Source organism: Urocampus carinirostris, chromosome 12 (genome assembly GCF_059441175.1).
Source record: "Urocampus carinirostris isolate Australia breed hairy pipefish chromosome 12, RoL_Ucar_1.0, whole genome shotgun sequence".
Classification (NCBI taxonomy): domain Eukaryota; kingdom Metazoa; phylum Chordata; class Actinopteri; order Syngnathiformes; family Syngnathidae; genus Urocampus; species Urocampus carinirostris.
The window spans coordinates 22854309-22874030 of NC_142360.1; the positions used below are offsets into that span (position 1 = coordinate 22854309).

The window sequence follows — 19722 nt, forward strand, 5'->3', positions numbered from 1 at the left end:
GACTCGGTCGAGGCTTGAACCAGATAATAATGGAGGAATCTATTGATCATGTATTCATAATAAGCAGTGCATGTACAATATGTTTATTTTCTTTGTGAGAGTTTATATATTGCTTTTTTTTGCTCTGTCAATCAAGCGATATATGAGATATGGGTTCATTCATTTCAGACTGTGCTTCACCAGACACGAGCCCCACTGCATGTCACTGATGTACATAATAACACAGGGAATTGTAATCTGAATCTGTACTGGAATTTAACTTAGAATTAGAACTAAAATTGTCTTTATTGTCTTTGACTTCCACTTTGTGAAACATTGTATGCAACGAAATAGGACATGGCACTCCAGGGTAAAACATGTAATATAGAGGCTTGAAGAGAAAAGAGATACAAGACTATCAGGATGAATAGGTCGAGAATTACTATCACAGCATAGTGCTTAGAAAAACTGGTCTTTTTTAAAAATAGTATTAAGAATAATGCAATAAATAATAGAGCATTGTAATAATAGTGCAAAAATAATCGTGCATTGTAAGAATATTGCACTGACAAGGGCAATAGCATTTAGCAGCAGAAATTTTTAAAAACCCAATGTAAATCACCACTCTGGACAGCTTTCTCCACTGTTGATGGTTACCGGAATGTTTTTGTGTCGTGGCAAAGTCGGCACCAGTCCATTCCTTAATGTTGTCGGCCCAGTTCTTTTTTGGTCTTCCTCTCATCCTGCCCCCTTCGAATGTGCCCTGAAAAATGATCTTGGCCAGTTCTGATGATCTTGTGATGTGACCATACCCCTGAAGTTTACGTCTGCCCACAGTTGGCAACAGTTCTTTTTAGGGTCCAATCTGCCCCCTGATGGTGTTGCGCACGGATTTGTTTGTCACATGGGCCTTGCTGGTGCAAGGTGCAGGCAATTGTAAAAGTGTTCCAACCACGGAGTATAGGTTCCTACCAATCATACACTTATCACCACCGACCTGGTAGTTTGCACAGCGCACAGTCCTTTTTTGAGCTGTTGTTGTCCATCATGGGGTGTGTCTTAGAAAAGCACTGCATGGCAGCGCCCATCTCTCACCAGACCTGACTGAGCTTTAAAAAAGGTGAGGAGTGATTGGCTGATACCTAAAACCTGATCAACTAAGAGCCATGTTATTTTCAGAAGACAAGAGATGGCCATCTCTTGAGATTAATAAAAATGAGTTGATTTTTCAACATATTTTTTCACAATTTTTTTCAGTTTGGAGTTTTTTTATATGAGTAGGAAGGAAACAATATATAGTTATTCGTTAGATACACAAGTTTGAGTTGCATATGTCAAAGACTTATTAGTACTAATATGTGCCAAAAATATAAATACTCATTGTTTGCCTAATGGACTACAATTCAGTTCTTGGCTTAAAAATGTGATCTTTACATCTCCGTATACAATATCATGCTGGATTTATGAGCTAGCCATACATTTTCCCTTATAAATATGAAAATAAAAAACAGCAGAGACACACCCAATGTTGATAACTACTGAGTTACTGTCTCTACATGTGAAGTGAATAAAAATATCAGACATTATTAAGAAACAACTGCTATTTATGCTTTTATGGGTGATTATTCAAGCAGTGTGGATAATACCGATGCAAGTCCAGAACCTCATTGATTTAGGTCCCCAACACTCTTTCGTTGGCCTAGTTAGCTTCTCCTTTGCCTGTTGTAAAAGATTTGCGCCCTTTGTTCCTTAACGATGGCTATAAAGCGATCAAGGTGTGTTACAACCCTTTGCATTATTTTTAAACTCCGATACCATCGATATCATGGCCGGGACGTATGTGTTTGTTTTATGCAGTTTTCTGATTTCCATTTCAATCGAGAGGACTGCCTCAGTTTATGGTAAACATCTTTTATGTGTTTCCCGAAACTTAATATAAAGTTGAATATTTGGCAGCCCAGGATGACATTATTCTTTGATTGTTGGAGTCTTCCAATCCCACATCTGGATCACACTTACTCAATGTTTCTTTTTTTCCCATGAAGAGGAAGAGCTCCATGCCAGTTACTGGAACAACAAAGGGATGCAAGCGCTTCACACTGCTCTCAACGTTCAGCCTAATTTGCACCAGGCCAAGAATATTATTCTCTTCCTGGGGGACGGTGAGTTGGGGGAAGTCATGATCTTCCTAATTAAACAGACCTTTTTGAATTGGAAAGGTAATTACATGCCACTGGAACATTTAATCACTGAGTTGATGAGTTTTTAAACTAAGTAGACAAAATGAAGTTGTAGTGAGATGACTTGTTCTTCAAATTGCATTATCAATGAGAGGTTGTTTTTTTTAAATTTCATTTTTTATGTTCTTTTGTTTTTACATTCTTGTACAGTTACCCATCAGTTATTGCGGGTTATCCCATGCAAAACATGAAAATTGGCCAAGTAGCGATCCCCCTTCATAAACGCCCCTAAGGGTCAAACTTACCTCGAGATGACATCCTTATTGACTGAGAGTTTATGACTGTAACAAAATAACATCTATCGAACTACAAATAAAAACATATAACAATGAATTGCTGTTGGATGAACGGTCGGTCATTATACAAAATTTTAGGGCTTTTCCTTTCAGAGTAAGAAAGTGATTTATAGAGTGGCTGGCTGGCTGCACACTAGCATTGAATATCCTCGGATTGAGTCAGGTCTTCCCAGTGACTAAATAACAACCGTTGAGAATGTACTAGTTTCCCACAAGTTGTAGCTCCAAGTTATCCGTTTTGTAGGTATTGGATCATGGGTTGTTGAGATACATGCTTGGCAGGGGAAGCTTTTGAGATTTGTTATGTAGCCTAGCCGCAATAGGTGGGACCTGCGGCGCAGCTATTGCCTTCTTCCTGATGCCGTATCAGTCTCTTACTGGACCTGATAATCATCCTCGGAGCACCTGCTGGTGAAAACTATTTCTTTGCACACTTTTAACATTCCTTAGAGTCAGATTTAAATGATGCATTTCATTTCAATGTATAGCACCACTAAAATCCTAGCTGTTGAAGTTTGTTTTGGTGGACACATTGACCTGTGCGCCAGACCAACCCTGCTGTTTGACCGACAGCCTACACCATTACGTAAAGCCCTCCCTAATCTACCCTTGTCACAGCATTGATGTGTGCAATGCATGATATGTTGATATCAATTACAAGAAAAACAATTCCACAATGCAGTAAACCAGTGATAACGGAAGCGGGAAGCAACGAGGTGTACCTGTACTACAGTCAACACAATCAATGGTCAACACTGATATAGTGATATGTATGAAGAGCGTTATCTGCATTTTAACCACATCTTAATTCAATGATAGATATGTTTTTTTTCTTCTTTATCTCCCCCCCATATTCTGTCATACATTTGAACAGATTTAGGAACTAGAATACTGGTGTATTGATTATGAAATGGAGATAAATGTCTTTTTTGAACAGGTACTATAATTTTGCCAGTGGCAGCTTGTTTTCTCTTGTCTTTTTTATAATTGTCTATCTACAGTACAATTATATTTGCGCTACTTAGTACGTATTAGAAATAAATACACACATAAATCTAGTGAACATTTGATTTGAGTGATGAGAAGGATAAAAAAACGCTGAGGATCAGCAGTTCCTCAGGGTTTTTTATAACAATAAATCAAATAAAAACTAATAAAACAGGCTTGTGAGTACAGAACAAGGATGTGAGGTTTCAAATTGGCTTTCAACCATTTATATACCGGGCTATGACAAAAATGAAAACTAAGTTAGTGCAAGTGGATTGATAAGACCCAGGACAATATCCAAAGCCTCCCTCTCAACAATAAATTAAAAAAAAACAATGTCGATATTGTAAAATGACTACATGAATGTGTACACTGAGACGTCAAATGATTCAAAAATGAAGTACACCTTTGATAATATATTGGTTGCCCATAATGGAATGTCTCCTCTAAAAGGCAATGTTGAATGTCTGGTGTTGGTGTGGATGAGAAAATCAGGTTTACGTATCCAACTTCCAGGTATGGGAGTCACAACAGTTACTGCTGCCCGCATTCTTAAAGGCCAAATGGCAGGACAGTCTGGAGAAGAGACCAGCCTGGTCATGGATACTTTCCCTCACCTTGCATTGTCTAAGGTCAGAAAGCTTTTTACAACTCGTTTTAGAAATACACATGGCTGTAAATCTGGAACATATTATGCACAAGGTTGAGTAAATAAAATGACTACATTTTGTTTAACATAAATGAACTATGTAACTTTGAAAAATATTTGGAAGAAACCAATGATAGGAAGTTGCTTATAGAATTGCAAACAAATCCTCAAATTTTAGCCACGTACTATAGCATCCGTCCATCCATTATCTTCACCGCTTATCATCAGTAGGGTCGCAGTGATGCTGCAGCCTATTCCAGCTGTCTTCCGGCAGTGGGCAGGAGACATGCTGAACAGGGGCGGCAGTAGCTCAGGAGGTAGAGCGCTCGTCTTGGGATCAAGGGATCCCAATTCGAATCCCGGCTCGTCCGTGTTACATGTCGAAGTGTCCTTGTGTAAGACACTGAACCCTTAATACCCCCAATAAGCAGGTTAGCGCCTTACATAGCTGCAAGGCCGCTATTGGGAAATGTGGAGCACATTGTAAAGCGCTTTGGGAAGTCATTGACTTGAAAAGTGCTATATAAATGCAGATCATTTCATTTCATTTCATTTCATAACTGGTTTCCAGCCAGTCGCAGGGCACACAGAGACAGACAACTCACTCGCTCAGTCACACCTAGGGACAATTTGTACCGGCCCAATTAACCTGACGTGCACATTTTTGTAATGTGGGAGGAAACCAGAGTGCACGGAGGAAAGCCACGCAAGCACGGGTAGAACATGCAAGTTCCGCACAGAAAGGCTGGTAGCTGGATTTGATCCCTTGACCTCATGCAAGTTCCGCACAGAAAGGCTGGTAGCTGGATTTGATCCCTTGACCTCAGAACGTGCTAACCACTGCGCCACCGTACTGCCCTGTAGCGTAGTTTATTAAGCAAAAATAAAATTTTCTTTTTGACTTAGCAGACAAGAACACATTATTGTTTTAAACACACTGATTGTTCACTTTCTTGATTTTCAACAAACTTGAACCTACAATATTCAGATTTATTAGGCTAAGTTATTATTCTCACAACAAATCAACACAGTGATCAAATAGTGGATTTTAAACAACTATTAACTGCAAAATTAATAAAGAAGACAATCAAATATATAAATATACCAAATGTCCCTGAATGCATTACTAGCGTAACTGCGCTAATGCGCAAACACGTGAGCAGCCCCAATCACAAAACTGCAGGCTTGTACCAATTAACAAAATGATTGAAGGAAAAATACAAAAAGACAAAAAGAGAAGTGTTTTTACATGCAACACATTCTGATAAACATTCATTGGTGGATAAGGCGCCGCTCTGTACAATCTGCACAACAGATACGGAATTGTGCCGAAAATCGTCCACCCGGCATGAAATGTAGATATAATTGTTAATATGGACCCTGCAGACATACAATGTGGATCAACAAATGCCAGACAGCGCAGGTACGGCCACAGCCTACCTTTGTGGAGTGAAAGCAAACTATGGCACTCTGGGAGTCACTGCTGCCACTCCAAGAGGAAACTGCACAGCCTCTTACGGAAACGAAGTTAAATCTGTGCTGTATCGGGCCAAACAAGCAGGTAACATTTAACAGGTAACATATCTTAGCTAAAACAGTCCAATTAAAATGACTAGTCCATCTATCTATCTATCTATCTATCTATCTATCTATCTATCTATCTATCTATCTATCTATCTATCTATCTATCTATCTATCTATCTATCTATCTATCCATCTATCTATCTATCTATCTATCTATCTATCTATCTATCTATCTATCTATCTATCTATCTATCTATCTATCTATCTATCTATCTATCTATCTATCTATCTATCTATCTATCTATCTATCTACCCATCTATCTATCTATCTATCTATCTATCTATCTATCTATCTATCTATCTATCTATCTATCTATCTATCTATCTATCTATCTATCTATCTATCTATCTATCTATCTATCTATCTATCTATCTATCTATCTATCTATCTATCTATCTATCTATCTATCTATCTATCTATCTATCTATCTATCTATCTATCTATCTATCTATCTGTCTGTCTGTTTGTCTGTCCGTGTGTCTGTCTCTATCCAAAATATCTTGGATTTTCATCCATCTTTGATGATTGGATACACGCAAAGGAGATTTCATAGGATGCCATTCCTTTATTTTCACTATTATTGCGCACTCTCGCGCATTTTCTTGACTATTATGTCATTTTTGCTATAGGCCAATCATGTTCCTATTGTTTTATATCTAAAACCTTTAGGGCCGATCTGAAGTTTCTTACCTGAAGGTTTCTCTCCTTGTCCTCCATGCAAGTTTAAAATCCACTTATATATTCTCTCCTTATTGGAGTCTTTACTAAACATTAAACTTATCAACTTGCATAAATGAGTAATTACTGATGCTTGTCTAATGTATTAGTAACGCTTAATTGTGTGTTCTCAATAGAAAAGGTTGGTATTATGTATCTATCTATCAATCTAGAGACAGAGACAGACAGAAAGAGAGAGGTATACACATATATAATACTGTTCAAAATTTTGGGGTCACTTAGAAATGACATTCTTTGCGAAAACAACGTTTTTTTCTCATAAAAATTCTTATTTCTAACCTTCTCAAGGTCTCGACAATCCTTTCCATTGGTTTTGTAGTCAGTACAGTCTGTTTTCTTCTCTCATCCTAAGTGCGGATGATCAGGAAACCATAAAGACAGAAGGATGCGGCGTCTCATGTACAGTATGTGCGGCTGTATTTTAAATTTTATAAGACAGGAGATGGAGAATGAATTATCACCCTGTGTTCAAAGCAGACAAAAAATATTGCTTCACAGGGGACACGTCAGATCTTTTGAGTCATCTCACCACCCAAAATTGCATACACATGCAAGGCTTAGAGAGTTACATACTTCCATTTCATCTTTATATTTTGTTTCCTTCATTTCAGGGTTTGTTTGCAGATTAGGTATTTCTTATTTGTTTTAATACAATTTTAAGGAATGCCAACAGTATCTTATATCTTTTTCTGTACAAAAAAAGAAAAAAAAACTGGTTGTCACGTCCAGAACAAAGGGTAGACCCAATTGCGTAACGTTTCTCACAAGTTTATTGAGATAGAGAGAGGAAGGGCAGCGCCCGCGATCCGGTGCTCGCTAGACGTGGGAAGCAAGTCCCTCTCGCAATCGTATCGTGATCCGAACACGGAAGTGGATCTTCCTTTGCGAGCCATGGCGGTGTCAGGGACCGGAAAACTGGTCAGTAGCCGGGACTGGGAGAACAAAGCGTGATAGGGGTCGGAAACGAGTCGTAAGCCAGAACGGGAGAGTAGAGGTAGTCGGGAACAAAAATGGGTCGTAAGCCGGGAGGGGAGAGTAGATGTGGTCGGGATCAAAACAGGTCAAAGCCGGGGACAAAAGGGAGCAAAAATAAAAAAAGCATTTGTAATATTTATCTATTTATGTAGCAGTATGTTCTTATTATAGTATAACTGTATTGGTATATTTTTTGTAATTCACTAGAAATATTTTGAAATATCTCCATACTAATATATTTGTAGTATTTCTTAAATATGTTTTACAATTACTGTAGTTTTTGTGGTATTTCTGTTACAATATTTCTGTAATGGTTTTTTGTATTATATTATTACTGTAGTAGTATTTTTACAGTATTTCTATAGTATTTTCTCTCATCAAAACGAAGAAAAAATAATATACTAGGTCCATTTTTTTGAAGCATTAAATTTGATGTTTAGTTTTCCATTCATGTTGTATTATTTTGTACTGGTTTTGTAGTATTTCTGCCAACTGATTGGATTAGTTTCACCACTGAGCAGCAAATGAGGCAAACTCTGGTGCGAAAAACTCAGTACAGACGCTCCCCAGACCTAAGTTGAATTCGTTCGTTAGTTGCTTCAGTGCTATATTTTGTATGTTTAAGGTTTATATATGTTTAAGGCTTGTGTAACCTGTATTGTTTTGTACTGAAAATATACATTTAATAAAATAAGATGCTCTATAAAGATAAATAAAGTGAAGTTTAACTTACTGTTGGAAGATAGGCTTCAAGAGTTAGGCGACTTCCTCCTCCGTTGTAGAAAGTGGCTGGAAAAAAGCAATCCAATCATTTTCTGAACTGCATCAAGCTCCCTTATTCCACTTCCTTTTCAAATGAAACGGCTTGCCTCTTCTTTACACTTTACACCAACCATATTGAATGGATGCACGAGATAGTAAACAATAGAAATGTCAAAGTTCTTAACGTGCTGGAGATACAGTACAGTATGTTTACGCAGAAACTGGGACTGTGAGAGGAAGAGGAAGCCGGATTTCTTCCTCGGGGTGGGTCCTGGGTGAGCTCTCACAGCGCCACATGCCAGTAGCGGTGCAAAGAAGCACTGCGTACTGTCTTGAACATGGAAAAAGGTGCACAATACAAAATCTACCTTGCTGCAATGTCCGGATATTTTTTGACTTCCCGAAAAAATGTTTTTAAGTAGGGGAGCATCTGTAATGGGCCTTCGGATGCTAATGTAAAGAAAATAATGGGAACCTTGCTACATTTACAGAACAATGGTGATTAGATGGGCTGTTGAGTTGATTGTTTTAAATAACACAGCCTTTTGGCTGTCCGCTGGTCTTTCTGGAGGGGTACGCAAAATTCCTGGGACTTCGAGTGTTAAGGATATAAAACACATCTAAATCCAGAAAGCCTGTCATCTAAATTTTTACCTGCATTTTCAAAGATGTTCAATGTAAGCACCATTTGTCACATGACACACATTAAGCCGATAGTCAAATTCTTGCCGCACGTGTCCCAGCATTGCGTTGTCAATGGTTGCAACAATTTCTGTTATTCCTGCCTTCAGCTAAAAATCATTGCTAAAAACAAGCCGGTCTTCAGATCTGTCATTTGCTGATTTATCAGTGTCCTTCAACTATTGGACTAACTGTATCTTGTAAGCCGTCATGTGCAGTCATCTTCTTAAGACATGCCAAACAGTTGTTTTAGGACACTGGAGTACTCCAATGGCTCTTTTAATCTGTTTGGGTGGACTGCGCTGGAAAGCAGTTCAAAGTTGTTCGATTCCATCTTCTGAAGTTGAGGGGCATTCTGTTCTTTTAACTGTGCATAGGCGCCCGTTCATTATGGATTTACCGTGCCATCTCATAATGGACTTCCTCTTCGTTGGCTCCTTTCTGACTATTATGCCAAATGCACATTGAACAACAATATATGATTCACTTATGGAAACAAAAACGCCTTTTCTAGTTGAGTAAGCCCCGTTAATGGGTCCCAAAAGAAGAGAAAAAAACTGGTAATTAGCTTAATAATGGCACAACTTTTATCTCACTGCCATTCATAGTTAAGAAGATATTGGGACTTCAAATGTGCCCAAGACTTTTGGAAGACCCTGTATATCTTTTTCTTTCCCAGGGAAATCGGTCGGAATTGTAACTTCAACCCGAGTCCAGCACGCATCTCCAAGTGCAAACTATGCCCACTCGGCGGAACGAAATTGGTACGCCGATTCGGACCTCACCCTCGAGGCTATCCAAAACGGCTGCAGAGACATTGCTTACCAGCTTGTTCACAATGTTGAGATAAACGTAGGTGTATTACAGTCAAGGCAAGGATTCGTTGCTTCTTGTCATCGTTTCTTTTGTGCCTTAAAGGTCATACTCGGTGGAGGCCGACAATACATGATGCCCAGTGACATGGAAGACCCGGAATATTCCAAAATCAATGGAGATCGAAGGGATGGACAGAACCTCATTGATGAGTGGCTGAAGAATAAAACGGTAAAATAAAAGGAGTTATTTACAGTACACGTGTTCTTAGTAGTAAGACCAAATTTTTATTGTTGTGTCCTTGCAACACGCTACAGAGAGCTACATATGTCTGGAATAAACAACAGTTTGATGCTGTCAATCCTAAAAATACAGACTTCCTGATGGGTAATTTAACAACAAAATAACTGGCTTCTATCAGAAATCTGTTGGTCTATTGTATACTCATATTGTTTTCATTCAGGTCTTTTTGAACCTAAGGACTGTCGCTATGAGTTGGAGCGTAATCAGTTGACTGACCCGTCCCTGACCGAGATGACAGAGAAAGCCATTGAGATACTCAGCAAAAACCCAAAAGGATATTTCCTTTTTGTGGAAGATAAGTAAAGTTAACAGGATATTATAATATGTGTACTTCATGTGTCAAAAGGAAAACATTTGATATAAAGTAAACCAGATTCCATTTCCCTTGCAAAAACGTTTAATTATTTTAAATGTAATTTATAAAACATTAATTTGGAATCTGCTTAGATTTTTGTAAGCTTTCCAAATCATAAATTGATCAGTTACAGTTATCCTTTGCTTTGCCGTGGCTTACTTATTATTGTATTGTGTTCTGAATTCTGATTGGCAAACATTCAATAAATTACTTTACTTTAATATTCAGGGCACTGGGCAGAAATCACATCGCATCTAATCCTGCCGTGGGCCTTTGAGATACTTTGTTTGAACAAACAGTCGGATGACTCTTGTCTACCGGACGTCCCGCAGTTGAGTCGTCGTCAGGGACCCGTTTCTACGTGGCAGCTCCGCGTCTACGTAGATCTCCCTAGCTGCGGTGGTGTTCACCTTCACAAATCCAAACAAACGTTCACTTTACATTTTTGTGGCCAAGGTTACAATTAATGGACTAAAAACAAAAGTACAGCATGTGTAAAAAACATCTTAGCAGCACAAAATGAATATCACAAATTATTGAAAAGCGGGTTGAAATAATACTTTACATAGCTTACAAACGCAGACATACTGATCATTTAAAATCCCCCAAAAACACATGAAAATGGTGCCACGGGGAGAACATGCAAACGCCTGACAGGGAAACTAGTCGCTGGAATGAAGTCCAGGACTTCTAAACTGTGAGGCAGATTTACCGTGTCGCCGCAAATCAACTTTTGTATTAAGATATGCTCCAATGACTCTGGCGGTTAAGGCATCAGTGAACTTCAAATAAGAGTTACGTTAGGTCAAATGCTCGTACAATTTCTACTTAGTGATATTATCATACTCACCTTTTCGCTCCCGCCCTGAGACCGGAAGGTCGCTGGTTCGAGCCTCGCCGAGTCATACCGAAGACTTACAACATTGTTACCTGTAGCCTCCCTACTTGATGCTCAGCTTCAGGGGTTGATGTTGGGGGTTCGGTCACCCAATGACCCCCAACAACAGGCATTGCGATGCATCGGTTTGGTTGAGCGAGGGGCCTGGGAATCCCCTCCTCTGTATTCAAAGTCTCTGTAAGAGTCAAAAATGCGAGTGTGTTCTTGACTCTAGCCACCTTCCATTAGGGGGGCTAGGAATCTACATGACATATAAAACCCATTCAATTTTATTTCATCATCACACTATATTTACTCATGGTACCACGTTGTACAACATTGTTTTCGCTGAACTCTTTCCCACAATGCTTCATTACAATGTTGTACATTGTAGCAGTGTAAAAAGAGTGGGATGTGCCTTCTCTTATGTCATCTACATTCTTTGCGGTCTAGTAATTATAAACCAGTGCTTTCACTGCCGCGATCTGGGTTTGATTCCCGTTATAAAGAGTCATTTACAACATTTACAACGTATTGAGAGTGTTTTCATGTTATTTTTATTGGAAAAAAGGTGCTTTTAAGGACATTTTTTAGCCACCTCAAATTTATGACCATCGAAATCATTTATGTTTTATTTTTCATATTATTTTCCCACGAGGGAGAATAGATCACGGACACCACGGCGGAAGGGCGATCCGATCTCTCACTGAAGCTGTTGAATTCGATCGAGCTATCGGGCGAGCAGCGGAACTCACGAGTGAGCTGGACACTCTTTCCATCGTCACCGCCGACCACTCGCACGTCTTCTCGTTTGGGGGATATTCAGCCAGGGGGAACCCTGTTTTAGGTAACATTTTCACACTAAGCAAGAGTTACCGAAAAAACATTTTCTGATGCATATGTATCATCTGGCCTGCAGGGGTTTCCCGCTCAATTGCTGACGACAGGAAACGATTCACTACTGCTGGTTATGCAAACGGTCCAGGATACCAGATCTTCAATGGAACTCGTCCGGATGTCAATGAAACCCTTTCAAGTAAGTGAAATTTCAGTGAGGCAACGTAAAATAGCGGCTCCAACTTGTGATGTGGCAATGTAAAACTTAATTTTGTCTCGGGGGCAAGATCCAGAATTTCTGTTCTCCGACAGGCCGAATCAGCAAAATAATATCAACAAAAAAAATGTATCCGCCCGTAGTTTTTTGGTATTATGCTTCATCATTCAGCCTACTTGAGTAGCATACTGTCAGGAACCAGAACAGGATCAGGACCCACACAAGCCTTTTATTTTACCGGAAATGGGGATTCATGCACGTTAGACAGCGGTCTGGCGTGGAAAGACAGGAAGCCAGAGACCGACGAGATCGATTCCAATTGCCTGAGTTGATATCGGACAGATGGGGTCGATACCGGACAGGACGGGACAGACAGACAGGATAGATACTGAAACTGGATATCGAAAATAAACAGGACAAACAAGACGGGAACGAAACTGGAAACCAATATTAAACAGGACAAAAATAAACGGGAACAATACCGGACTGGAAATACCAACAGGAAAACAGGGCAGAGTCAGAACCCACATCTTGCGGGGCAGAGGTTCGATGACAGATTGACAAAGTAAGAGAGAGCGCACTGAGCTTAAAAAGACGGAAAGCCAATCTGTTTATAAGCCACAGCTGGCGCCACACGGGCAGGGCCAATTGGGCGCTGTGGTAACCATGACAGCCTACCCTGCATAATTTAATCACGGATGACATGGGATCTTTTCTAAGAATAACACATTTATTCCCAACAGTAGGGAAAAATGAATTTTCATGTTTGTCATTCAACAGGTTTATTTTAACAGTTGAGTGAATTCAGTTTTACTCGTGCACAAAAATACCACACTATGCAAACTCAAGCAAGAGCTATGAAAAAATAACAACGTTTTGATTCGACTTCATCAAATCAAACGACCAGGCTAGGTCTACTAATGCTGAGAATATATTCTTTACTGCCTTCTAGTGGCCAGAGGGAGCATTTGATTTGCATATTGTAAGGAAATCGGAACTTTTGATAGAAATGACCTAGAAACTTGCTGATTTTTTTGACTTGCTCAGAAAATTTATGGCATGTATGACATAAAGGCATTAAAGCAACAATTGCCCTCAGTTGCAATGTTGCACAGCTCTTTGTACTCATCTGATTTACGGTGTGAAGTTTGTGTGGTTCACCATAAAACAACGTTTATCAATCCATTCTAAAGCACACTCGTTTCTTTGCGAGATTCTCCATTGCCCAAAAATCAAGGGTGTAGTTTTGGCAGCAACGAAGTGGACATGTACCCAATATTATTGGGCAATCATTGTTTCGTCCCCACCAATATTATGTGATCACGTAACAAAAACATTTACCGTATTTTCCGCACTATAAGGCGCACCTAAAACCCATTATTTTTTTCAAAAACTGACCATGCGCCTTATAATACAGTGCGCCTTATTTATGGATCAATATTAAGTCGCAAAGTCTTGCAACTAATGCAGCAGCCGGCGACTAGATTTTCCCCCGAACGCCAAGTAGTCTGCGGTGTATGCTGGGATTTATTTACCGGCGTTTCATTGGCTAACCAATGTGTCAATCATCATTTGAATCGATCACTATTGGCTAAAGTTATTCGGAGGTAAAGGGGGCGGATCCTTTTTATTATTTACAGGCTGGCATAGGCTAAAGCGGCAAAACAAAGCCTGCAATTGGCCGAAAAAGATGAATGTGAATAGCACGTTGGGTTGACGGCATAGAGAAAACAGTATTTTACTATTCTGTACTGTATTTGTAAACATTTTACTCTCCTGGATTTACTACACTCACGGATATAAGAGGACCATGGTTGCACATTATTATTGAACACAACGACTTCGGTGAGCTACTCCGGCTCTATATTTTCCCTGTATCTTGTTTCAGACTGAACTTGATGTTTCTGTGATAAGCGATGCAGATAATGGATGGAGTGTCTATTTTTAAATTAAACTCAATTCCAAGTGTTTATTGTCATATGCACAGTAAAGTTGCGAGCGAAAAAGAAAATAGAAACTAAGGAATGGTTGGCATTTCTTGAATCCCAAGACTTTAACCTTCCGAATGATATTTGGAACGATGCATTTGAGTGACATCGTACGACACGTATTTGCTTCTTTGCAAGCTTTCGGAATGTTAAGGGGGTAATAAGTTTGACTGAACTATCTGACTGTTTTGTCGACGTTCCCATTGTAGCGCCTTATAATCCAGTGCGTCTTATGTATGTCAAATATAGGACCAAAAACTATTTTTTTGGGGTGCGCCCTATAACCCGGTGCGCCTTATAGTGCAGAAAATACGGTACTATGTCCCCACCAATATTTTGTGATCAACCTAATAAAATATGAACTATGTCCCCATCAATGCCAGGACCAAACCTACACGTTTGCTGTTGATGTATAGAAAAATAATATTCTTAACATATAGAATAATATTCAAATTGCTAGATTTAGCTTAAATTGACAATATAAATGTTTTCTTATCCAATAGTTAGTCCTTTGTGTCTCTCTCAGGAAGTAACACAGGTAACATTTGAAGGAATTATTATTTTTTTGTAATTATATAATTTTCTTTCTAACCTGTTTTGTCTAATTTGATCTTATTTTTCTACATTTTTAAAATGGAAACAAGGGAAACACAACTTAAAATGAACAATACTTTTTGTCAGTGGAACAATCTTCAAACTACATTTTCAAAACTAAATTACCAAAATGACTTCCCAACACAACCTCCTAAAAAGGTTATTATGAAGAAAGCGACTTGTTGCCATCTACTGAATATGAGAGGATATTACACTCACTCGAGGACCTAAAGACTGAATAGATCAGCTGTTTCTCAATCTTTGTGAATAAAGGCACACGTTTTGTCATTATAAATCTCGACGGCACGTTGAAATGTTTTTCAAAATAGACCTGAAACTATTAACTCTTCTCATTTGTGGACACCGTTGCTCAGTATATCATTCAGGGTAATTCATTTTGGTTATTAATTTTGTTGCAATTTTGTACTTTACTTTATTATTGATCTGTTTTTCAAGTTTTACTAAATTTATACCGTGTTTTCATAAAATAATAACAGATATAATCCTTAAAATGAGCAGATATTCATTGTTTTTACTAGGTTCTGGGTATTTCCTTTAAAAAAAAAAAAAAACAGCTTCCTTCCAAAGGCAATACAGTAATCACACTGAATGCTGCAAAATAAAACTGGTTAACCATGCTAAGATGAGGATTGTGAACAGATGACAAGGGATGATTCAGTTCTTTAGCTCATCTCATCTCATTAGCTACACCGCTTATCCTCAGTAGGGTCGCGGGGGTGCTGGAGCCCATCCCAGCAATCATCGGGAGAACATACAAACCCCGCACAGGAAGTCTGGAGCTGGATTTGAATCCACGCAGGAGGTTCCCAAGATATGACCTGTGCCGCACATGCGCTAACCACTGCGCCGCCATGCTGCCCCTCAGTTCTTTATTCATGTATCAATTTTCAAGATTTGCTATTACTTAATTTCATACTTTTACCCTTAAAGGTGGAGTGGGTCGTTTGAGGTGTCTTTAAACAGGTGAAAGTGGGATATTTTCTATATTAGGTTTGTTATAAAAATGCCCGACTAAGTTCAAAGAGCCGTTACATATTTTTTTCAATCTGCTTTTATCTTACTTTTGGCACCGCAGGAATCAGGAAATGCGGGAGGAGGGGACAAGGAGTGATTTAATTCTCATCCCTGGGTTTTTTTGTTAGTGTAGCCTGAAAATGGTGAAAGTAAGAAAAAGCCTGTTTCAAATACAGTCCAAACACCAACCCAAACTCCCAAAAATATGTTAAACAAAGGGTTTATTAGTACTTGAGGAATGAGCCAACTGAGGCAGCAGAGAGTTGCAAAATTTCTAGTTGCGTACATCACCTTTTAGTGACTGTTTGAAACTGTGGTAATTTCTCCACATACTATTCGTAGCACCATTAGGATGGCACTTTTTGAGTTTTGTTATGCATTTGACTTGTTACAAATACATTAAAATATTTTCTATTCTCATTGGCACTCTTTTAAAAAAAAATATTAAACTGGGCAATGCCCTACGGCACCCGTGTGCCCGGTGCACTGGTTGAAAATCATTGGCATAGATACTCGACAAGGGCACACATTTTGCGAATTATTATTCGATGAAATTGGCTGCACGGCGGAGCAGTGGTTGGCGCGTGTGCGGCACAGTTCTGAGGTAATGATATCGAACTTTCCTTTGTGGAGTTTGCATGTTCTCCCCGTGCTTGTGTGGGTTTCCTCCGGGCACCCCGGTTTCCTCCTACATTCCATAGCTATGCATTTCAGGTTAATTGGCCGGTCCAAATTGTCCCTAGATGTGACTGACCGAGTGAGTTGTCTGTCTCTGTGTGCCCTGCGACTGTCTGGAAACCAGTTCAGGGTGTCCCCTGCTCACTGCCCGAAGATAGCTGGGATGGGCTCCTGCATCCCTGTGACCCTACTGAGAATAGGCAATGCAGATAATGGATGGATGGATGAAATTGGAAAATGATCTGAGGCACACCAGACAAGGTCTCGCGGCACACCCGCTGCAAAATGTTGCCGTTGAAGGGTAAAACAAAACCCTGTGTTTGTCGGAATTGTCCCAAGACATGCCTCCATTTAGTCTAATAACCTTTTTATCCCTCTTTCAGTGGATGCTGAATACCGCCAACAGGCTACAGTCCCTCTAGATTCGGAGACCCACGGCATCGAAGATGTGGCAATATACGCCAAAGGGCCCATGTCTCACCTCTTCCATGGGGTCCAGGAGCAGAACTACATTGCCCATGTAATGGCTTATGCAGCTTGTCTGCCACCGTATGAGAACTGTAAACTCGACCTTCCCAGTCATGCCAATACCTTCAACCCCAACTTTCTGCTTCTTCTCATTGGCCTTCTTATTTTTTCCATCTCAGCATCATAACTGTGCTTTACATAGTGTTTTAAAAAAACATTATAGATAGGAAAATGCATATACTCCAACTGCAATTTCATTCATTTACCGAACTGTTTGTCTTCACTACGGTTACCGGGACTGCAATTTAAAGTAATTTTATTTATTAAAGTTGAAAAAGGTTGTTTGCTGCCCATTCAAATTTGAAGTCTTTGAGACCTCAAGCCAACATTGTGATGGCATCAGATATTGATACCTGGTATTGGTACTCGCTAAGGGTAAAATCTTGGGCCCAGACCCGAACCCGGCCCAAAAATGTCAATGATTAAGTCCGCCTGGACCTGGCTGGGCTTCTCCCTCGCCTTTTTTTTTCTTATTTGCGGAGGATTTGCACAGAATGCACTTAATTTTCCTTGTTACTTCTTGAGTGATATTGTTCTAAAGCAGACATGGGGACTTGAGACTTAGTGACTTGGACTCGAGTCGACTCGAGTCGCTGTTTTTATGACTTGTGACTTGACTTGGACTTGGCAATCTAAGACTCGGGACTTGACTTGTGACTTGACTTGCCCAAGAAAAAAATACTTGGGACTTACTTGGGACTTGAAGGTGAAGACTTGAGACTTACTTGAGACTTGCACATGTGTGACTTGGTCCCATGTCTGTTCTAAAGTAACAGTACTTTTACCTGAGTAACACACTTTTGAGCTGCACCTCAGCGCCATGCGTACTTTGGCGCTATAGTGCGCACTCCGGCACTGCACTTCGAGGGTGCGTGTACTTTGGCGCCGAAGTGAACACTTGATTTGAGGGATCCAAGCCCGGAGTCAAGCCAAAGCTGCACCTCGGCGTTGAATTTCGGCGCCGTGCGTACTTGAGCCGAAGAAGGTTCTTTCGTTACCGAAGCATACACTTTGGTGCCAAAGCGTACACTTTGGCACCAAAGTATGGACGGAGCTGAGGTGCACCATCGGGTTTACTTCAGGCCCGGTTCCTCAAATCAAGTTAATTGGTCAAACGGGCTAGTTTGGGCTTTCATACCCACGGGCCTGGTCGAGTTAGGCTGTATTTCTTAGGCCTGTTAGGAAATTAATACATTACAATGTATCGTTTACCAAATTGTTCGAATTAGTTATCTGACTCCATTAACCAAACACAACTTACATTCGCCTAACAATGCATCCTCGTTTCTCGATGGAAAAATGAACAAGAGACCGGCATTTCCACAAGGGGGCAGATTTAATTTCTTAAATAATAAATTAAGTGAATTCCATCGAATTAGCCGAATTATTCTCGCTCTTTGTCAAGCCTCTCTCTCGATTGTCCCTCTCTATCTCCGATCTTCCTTTCTCCCGGCCCACGCCTTTTTCCCAAGCTGGCGTGTCGGCTCCTCCCACGGGCATGCTGACTCCTCCCATGGGCGGGCCGACTTCTCCCATAGGCGGGCCAGCGACTCCCCACTTGGACTCCACCTCATCGCCACCTCGTTGCCACCTCGTCGCATCGATGTCTGAAGAAACTCAAAACAACACCAAGCATTTATCAAAACAAGGCCTGACGTCCTTTGTCAGCGCCCTGTTATCAAAATTCCCCTGCCAAAACACTCCGCACTTGGAACGGTGCGACCTGTCATCGAACTTCAGCCTTCTCTGTGAAAAGTCTTCATTGCATTCAATAAATGTATCTTGTATAAAATCCTGTATAGTAAAATGAATAAAATATCAAATCCTTCATGCCCACTCATACCTCTAGTACTTGTCAATTTTTTATCAAATATAGAGTATGCCTTAGCCAGTGGCGGTTTTACACTAAATTACTCACTGGGGAAAAACCACTTCCAAGCGCTTTCCCTGATGGAAAATCATCGATAAAATCGTCATAAGCAATCTGCTCCCTTGGGCAATCATTGACCATCGGTAAGACTTTATCAACTTCCGTTTTAAAAAGCTCCTCTCTGCCTGAGCCATCGTGACTGGCAGAGTGAGAGAAGTGTGCAGAAGTTGGCCTGTATGTGCTTTATTTGGAAGACAGGAGCTGCCAACTATTTTTTGTATAGTAATAATACAGAGAATCTTTCCTCTCTCCAAGTGAAAGGTGAATTGTCCCCCACGTCGTCTCTGCATTATGCTTTTCCTCGTTTCACCCTCAGTCTCCGCATGCCTTCGCAGCAGGTGCATCAAAGCTGCAACGAAGGGGAGATCACTTGACAATAAGCAAAGTGATATGTTGTTTGATAATAACGCTTTGCGGTGCACATTTATTATAATTGTTTTTTTATTTTTTGGAAGAACATCGTGAGACCCCCCATGTGTCATGGTAATAATGCCGCCCAGGGCAGCTGCCCGCCTCGCCCGTCCCTAAAACTGCCACTGGCCTTAGAAATCAATCCATTCCTCCTTCCTTCCATCCATCCATCCATCCATCCATTCATCCCTCCATCCATCTATCCATACATCATCAGTGATGATTATTTGTATAGCCCTTAACATAAGAAGTCTCAAAGGGCTG

The 19722-nt window shown here is 40.1% G+C and overlaps 1 protein-coding gene across 1 annotated transcript; it reads left to right on the forward strand.

The window, feature by feature from the left end:
- The first annotated feature begins 1804 nt into the window (after positions 1-1804).
- On the forward strand, positions 1805-17244 carry LOC148355262 (alkaline phosphatase-like). The gene is made up of 11 exons (XM_088349206.1): positions 1805-1880; positions 2025-2141; positions 4019-4134; positions 5538-5712; positions 9572-9744; positions 9811-9936; positions 10023-10092; positions 10169-10303; positions 11896-12087; positions 12160-12276; positions 16973-17244. The coding sequence occupies exons 1-11, from the start codon at positions 1805-1807 to the stop codon at positions 17242-17244; spliced, it is 1569 nt and encodes a 522-aa protein (XP_088205332.1).
- Positions 17245-19722: the final 2478 nt, after the last annotated feature.